Below are 7,378 nucleotides of genomic sequence, written 5' to 3' on the forward strand. Positions count from 1 at the left end.
TTAGTATGCTCTCCTGATAGATCCAGAGAATATTTTCAGCAATAATCCTTTAAATAAAAACCAACTTCAAGCACGTATGGAAGACAACTTGATATAGGAAAAACCTCTTCGCCAAATATGCTCTCTTGGTAGTTCAAAGATGTTTGCACCAAATCGTACTCGACATGAGGAACCGTTCTTCACTTAACCTGATTTCCTTATATTTCAAGTAAATTCCGTACACTTGGAGTTGCAACTTAAGAACTGTTCGGGTTTATAGTTTCCTGGTATGAAAAGTATCCCAATAAACATACCAGTGTATCAGGATAGTAGAAATTCAAAGACATAAAAGGTAATGATATTAAGGTAACTTGGTTGCAAATATTATATGCTATCAAAACTTGAGTTTTTATACTCTCCTGATACCACAATCTTACCATAAAATTATTTCCTGTGCCAGGGACACAGAAGCGCAAAGAAGATGATAGTTGAACAACAAAACGCTTTACGGGTTTTCAATTTCTTGATCCTTGAACTGAATTGTATAGCGTTCTCTGAACACCTGCGATAAGGTTAACAATACCAGGAAAACAGAAAGGAAGTGCGGTTCATTTGAGCAGCAATTGTTGCCAAAGTATCAGGAGCAAAAAGGGAAAATTTTTACGTTTAGGTTAGGTGCTTTCTAAACACTCACATCTCTAGAACATACTTTTTTGAAAGGAAACAATCATATTAGGAGTGCATAAATTCAACCCTCACCGTAATCGTACCAGAAGAAAGCGTCGTTCTATATTTAGATCAGAAGCAACTCATCTGTCGTCATTTAAATACGATAACAAAAAACTACTGATTCTGCAGTTTTTGACCATGACCTAACCTTGTATGCGCCCAGCATTTTATCGATTAGCTATCAGGCTGATAGCCACGCAATGATTAAAGTACTAGTTAAGTAATCTCATTTCGTTGCAATGTTCGTACCGTTTGTGGTATTTTGGGCGTTAATTTCGGGTGGAAATTGTGCCAGAATACTGGGAATTATTGCCTTTCCATCCTACAGTCACCAGATCGTGTTCCAGCCGTTGTGGCGGGAGTTATCGCTACGTGGGCACCAGGTGACCACAATGACGACTGATCCGATAAACGACGCCAAGCTGACGAACCTAACGGAAATAGACCTTCGCTTTTCGTACGAAGTCTGGCGGTCAGCTTTGGCGGAAGTAATCGATGGCAGCCAAATCCATTTTGTCAAAGTGCTCAGGACGGCGACGTTGGCTATGCAGGAGATTTCGCGACGGCAGCTAGCGCATCCTAGTGTGCAGGGTTTGATACACGGAGACGTTTCCTTCGACTTGTTGATCGTGGAGTACTTCCAACCCAGCATGTTCGCCTTCGCCGAGAGGTTCAGGTGCCCGCACATTGGGGTGCTCTCTTTGGACGCGCCGAGTAACATCTTGAAGCTAATCGGTCAGCCCATTCATCCGGTGGCCTACCCGGACTACATGCTGTCCTTCACGGATCACTCCACGTTTTTTAAACGGATGAAAAGTATCGCGTATTCCTTGTATGCCGAATATGTGTTCAATTACTATTTCTACTCCCTCCAGAAGGAGCTCGTCGAAACGGCTTTCGGCTCGAATTATTCATCTTTGGCGGAGGTAGCAAAAAATGCCAGCCTCTTCTTCACAAATTCCGATCCCATACTTTACAAACCCAAACCGTTCCTTCCAAACGTCATTCCAATAGGCGGCGGATCCGATCGGATTCCATCCGCTCCACTTCCAAATGTAAGTACCAAGCTTCCTGGAGCACCCCCAGTAAGCCGGTTTTCGCAGAAACTAGTTGGAGTATTAGACGCAGCGTCATCTGGTGCCATCTACTTCAGCCTGGGAACGAACGTCAACACTGAAAATTTACCAAACGAGACGAGGAAGGCGATTCTGGAAGCGTTCGCTGAGTTTCCCTACACGGTGCTGTGGAAATGCGACTTCGATCACGTACCAGACAAGCCAAAAAACGTCCACGTCTCCAAATGGTTCCCCCAAAAAAACGTGCTAGGTATATGCACGCGTTTTTAGTCGATGATAACTGTGTTTTCCAGGTCATCCCAATGTCAAGCTATTTATAACCCAAGGAGGCCTACAGTCGGTGACCGAGGCGATTTTGGCCCACGTTCCCATGATAATCATACCGTTCTTTGCGGACCAGTTCGGCAACGCGCAAAGGATGCTGGAGAGAGGCGTCGGACTGTCGCTCGACTACACCAATTTGCAAAAGGAGGAATTTAAGTCCGCGATAAGGGAGGTTATAACTAACCCCCGGTAGGAAAAATTACAAATTTCGGTCATGATACGTGCTCTTCCAGGTACAAGCAGAAGGCCACCGAACTGGCAGAATTGGCTAAGGATCAGCCGATGACGGCACTGGAACGCGCCATCTGGTGGACGGAATACGTGTTACGCCACAAGGGGGCCAAGCATCTCCGAAGCCCATTTCTGGAGATCCCCACCTACCAGTATTTTCTGCTGGATGTCATTTGCGTTTTGCTTCTGATCCTCACGGTATTATCATGCGTGGCGTATGTCCTTTTTAAGCTGGCACTCAGGCTAGCTATACGGACTTGTGCTCTCGGACGCAAGAAACAGAAGGACCAATAGAGTACCGTTCCGTGGATAATTAAGTGTCTATAATTGGTAATGGTACTTATTTTCAGTTTGCGGACGATCGAGGACTATGACGCACCCATCACGTTTCTTCTGCAACAGTTAATCCAGAAACTAAACCTGCTCCGTTAAATTCCTTAGGCTAATCTGGCGACACGTGGGATACCTACGACAGAGACCTTCCATGAACGTCTTCCAGCAACTTTCAAACACCCAAGAAATGAACGAACTCTACAGACGATTCGGACCCTTCGACCTTTTTCTCCAGATAGCTTAGGTATCCCCTCAAGATATCTTTCGAAGAGTTTCTCTAGAAATCCAGCCAAAGGCTCTTCAGGCGACCGACAACCTCCAAGAAACTGTTTCACATTACACTGACACAGTTTGGCACCTTTATATTAAATACATAATACATACCCATCGCCTTGCAGACGTCCCGGAATAACCCGAAATTCCTGCCTTGGTCCGAATAAATGCGGAGCTCCAGATCCCTCACTAAAATCTCCGCGATGCCTTCGACCCATTTGCTGAAGTAGTCCATCACGACCGTAATGTACTTGTTTCCTCCACCAGTTTCTGGGAATGGTCCAGCTATTGCAACTCTTTCGAAGGGGCTTCCAACGCTGCGTTTGTTGCATGGGTGCTTTCAACTGGCCTTTCTGCTAACATCATCTTTGAGATTGACACAGTAAACCTTTTCGCCTACTTCTCCCAGAGTTCCCAAGTGCCAACCGCCGTTTCCATCAGATGGCTCTCTCAGCACTTGTGTAACTTTTATTCTAGGAACCAAGAGCTGTTGCTTCCGGCCATCTTTGTTTCGTAGGGTTCGCTTGACGGGGCCATCATCGTCTCTAGTAATAGAATGCTATTACGCCCATTAAGATTGTAGAGACTGTGTTCTACAGGCAACCTGTTTCCGTGTAAGCCGTTCCCATCTTCTTTTCAAAGACCAGATCAGGAAAATATATACGGCGAAACGGTTACGTTCTTTAAATCTCTGCGCTCCTGATACATTTAAAAATTTTATATTAAGAAGAAACTAAAGTCTCGATTTGGTATCAGGAGAATATACAAAAAGTAGAACCGATCTAGCTTTTTGCTCCTGATACATTCAAAAGTGTTATAAGAAGAAACCCAAACCTTATATTATCACTTATATTTGCACTTTGTAGGGCCCTAATCGAAAAGGTAAGAAATTGTCTAACTTGGCATGGAAAAAATTCATTGCTAGGTATGCTCTCCTGATAGTTTCAAAAAAAACTTCCAATAATAACCCAGAGGCACATTCTGGCACTTTGCGAACCTCAAGCACGTATGAAACGAAAGGTCCAAATTGATAGAGCCTAAGATGTTCTCCTGGTATTTCAAGGATGCTTGCACCAAATCGTACCCGACGTGAGGAAGAACTCTTCACTTAACATGATTTCCTTATATTGCAAGTAAATTCCGTACGTATTTCAATAAACACTCCAGTGTATCAGGATAGTAGAAATTCAAAGAAATAAAAGGTAATGATATTAAGGAAACTTGGCTGCAATATACGAAGAGGCCTTTTCTAGTTCTGTCAGAATTATTTCAAAGCTTTCATTGGATTTAAAAATTTGCCAATTCTGTATCAGGATCATATGATGTGCGAGTAGGCGTTTCTTTTTCTAATACTACACCTGTTACCTGTCGATAAACTTATGTAAAAGGTGTCGTGCTACTAGGAGAACATAATATGCAAAGAGGTCTTTTTCTAGCTCTGTCAGAATTATTTCACAGCTTTCATTCGATTTAAAAATTTGCCATTCTGCATCAGGAGCATGTAATGTGCGAGGCGGTGTTTCTTTTCCTAATACTACACCTGTTACTTGCCGACAAACTTATGTAAAAGATGTCTGGCTACCAGGAGAAAATAATGTACGAAGAGGTCTTTTTCTATATCTGTCAGAATTATTTCAAAGCTTTCATTCGATTTAAAAATTTGCCAATTATGTATCAGGATCATATGAGTGCGAGGAGGTGTTTATTTTCCTAATACTACACCTGTTATTTGTCGTCAAACTTATGCAAAAGGTGTCGTGCTACTAGGAGAACATAATATGCAAAGAGGTTTTTTTCTAGCTCTGTCAGAATTATTTCACAGCTTTCATTCGATTTAAAAATTTGCCATTCTGCATCAGGAGCATATAATGTGCGAGGAGGTGTTTCTTTTCCTAATACCACACCTGTTACTTGTCGACAAACTTATGTAAAAGATGTCTGGCTACCAGGAGAAAATAATGTACGAAGAGGTCTTTTTCTATCTCTGTCAGAATTATTTCAAAGCTTTCATTCGATTTAAAAATTTGCCAATTATGTATCAGGATCATATGAGTGCGAGGAGGTGTTTCTTTTCCTAATACTACACCTGTTACTTGCCGACTAATTTATGCAAAAGGTGTCGTGCTACTAGGAGAACATAATATCTCTCAAATATTGCATGCTACCCAAACTTTTACAATAATTAGTTGTATTAGAAGAGTCCCTGGTAGAGTCTGAACAAGGCAAAAACAAGACACGGGAAATAGGAGTCTTGTAAGCGGGAATTCAAAACCGAAAACGGAAAACTGAATCATAGATATAGAAAAACGGGAGGGGACCACTAGTCGAGCAGCTTAAACTGAACCGTTAGACATTGGTAGGTAGAAATAGGCAAGTGGTAAGTGAATGTTTTACACCCTCTGAAACGCATGTGCTCCTGATACTTTTAGTCAAGAGTTCCTGAATGCAAGGCTTTGTTTGTGTGTTCCCTTGGTTTTTTTAAACCGGATACAATAGTTTGTTAAAAAAAGATGTTCGCCAGGAGAACATAATGCGGATACATCACCTTGCGTTTCTGTTGTCCTGATACAATCACCTCTGAAGAAGATCGACGGTTCATTGGAGAACGACGTTAGTAGGTTTTTATCCTGATGTGAGCAGGTTTCTCTCCTTTCTTACACTCTTCTCCTGCCGTGTCCCGTTTCTGTGCCCTCCTTCCCCAATCGTTCTGAACTGTCCTCTTGATTTCTGTCCAAGCCCCTCCTGGCCTCTCTAGTAATCCAGTAACTCCTCCCATCTCTTCTGCGCTCCCATGCTCACTTCTATTACTTCCAGCCTTTTTATGGCCCCTTTTGATATCTCCTATTCCCCCCCCCCTCCCCCCTCCCTGTAGTACTATACATATCTTATGACCTATTACCTTCCACCCTCTCCTCTTCTTTCCTGTTTTCTCTTATCCTCTCATGATCTCTCCTTTCCTACGTACTTCATCCTGCTTTCCTGTGCTGCCTTTTTCTTCGCTCTTCTTTCTCCATCCTCTCCTGTTCTCCCACTAGTCTCCGCAGACCCTCTCACAACACGTTTTTCTCGGAAATGCACGTCCCTATCGCTCCTATCCCTCGACATACCTTCATACACGTTTACTATGAAGCGGTATATGTGTAAATTTCCCCGTGTTGAACGAAATCCGCAAAAAATCAACGGGTGGGGATGTTAGGAGCTCATATTATTGAACCCCTTTTTATGGAGTACAATTTGACAGGAAAACGTTATTCCTATTTCCACCCGTTCCTTTGGAATTGGAGCCACCTGTGTCTCAGCATAAGGCTCCTTTCTCAAAACCTGGACTATTCTTACAGGCTTCCTTGTCCCGGATCACCACTTTAAGGGCTTATTGTCATGTAGCCTGAAATCCTGTATATGTATTCCTCCCACCTCACTTCGGGACAATCTGATTGCTCCCCTCGCTGCTTCCTTCTCCTTCACTAAGCTAAGAAAGAGGTGGCCCAGCCAGACCTCCAAGGTCCAACTTGGCATGGTAAAAATCGCTTAGTATGCTCTCCTGATAGATCCAGAGAATATTTTCAGCAATAATCCTTTAAATAAAAACCAACTTCAAGCACGTATGGAAGACAACTTGATATAGGAAAAACCTCTTCGCCAAATATGCTCTCCTGGTAGTTCAAAGATGTTTGCACCAAATCGTACTCGACATGAGGAACCGTTCTTCACTTAACCTGATTTCCTTATATTTCAAGTAAATTCCGTACACTTGGAGTTGCAACTTAAGAACTTTTCGGGTTTATAGTTTCCTGGTATGAAAAGTATCCCAATAAACATACCAGTGTATCAGGATAGTAGAAATACTAAGACATAAGAGGTAATGATATTAAGGTAACTTGGTTGCAAATATTATATGCTATCAAAACTTGAGTTTTTATACTCTTCTGATACCACAATCTATCCATAAAATTATTTCCTGTGCCAGGGACACAGAAACGCAAAAAAGATGATAGTTGAACAACAAAACGCTTTACGGGTTTTCAGTTTCTTGATCCTTGAACTGAATTGTATAGCGTTCTCTGAACACCTGCGATAAGGTTAACAATACCAGGAGAACAGAAAGGAAGTGCGGTTCACTTGAGCAGCAATTCGTGCCAAAGTATCAGGAGCAAAAAGGGAAAATTTTTCCGTTTAGGTTAGGTGCTTTCTAAACACTCAGATCTCTAGAACATACTTTTTTGAAAGGAAACAATCATATTAGGAGTGCATAAATTCAACCCTCGCCGTAATCGTACCAGAAGAAAGCGTCGTTCTATATTTAGATCAGAAGCAATTCCTCTGTCGTCATTTAAATACGATAACAAAAAACTACTGATTCTGCAGTTTTTGACCATGACCTGACCTTGTATGCGCCCAGCATTTTATCGATTAGCTATCAGGTTGATAGCCAC

General features: G+C 42.3%; 1 protein-coding gene across 1 annotated transcript; it reads left to right on the forward strand.

The window, feature by feature from the left end:
- Nucleotides 1-915: 915 nt before the first annotated feature.
- Nucleotides 916-3,061, forward strand: LOC116174748 (UDP-glucuronosyltransferase 2B20-like). The gene is made up of 5 exons (XM_031492723.1): nt 916-1,763; nt 1,812-2,034; nt 2,078-2,297; nt 2,342-2,634; nt 2,690-3,061. Exons 1-4 carry the CDS (start codon nt 948-950, stop codon nt 2,631-2,633), a joined length of 1,551 nt encoding a protein of 516 aa, XP_031348583.1. The 5' UTR covers nt 916-947; the 3' UTR covers nt 2,634; nt 2,690-3,061.
- Nucleotides 3,062-7,378: the final 4,317 nt, after the last annotated feature.

The sequence above is a fragment of the Photinus pyralis genome, unplaced genomic scaffold, assembly GCF_008802855.1.
Source record: "Photinus pyralis isolate 1611_PpyrPB1 unplaced genomic scaffold, Ppyr1.3 Ppyr1.4_LG6, whole genome shotgun sequence".
In the NCBI taxonomy this organism is placed as follows: domain Eukaryota; kingdom Metazoa; phylum Arthropoda; class Insecta; order Coleoptera; family Lampyridae; genus Photinus; species Photinus pyralis.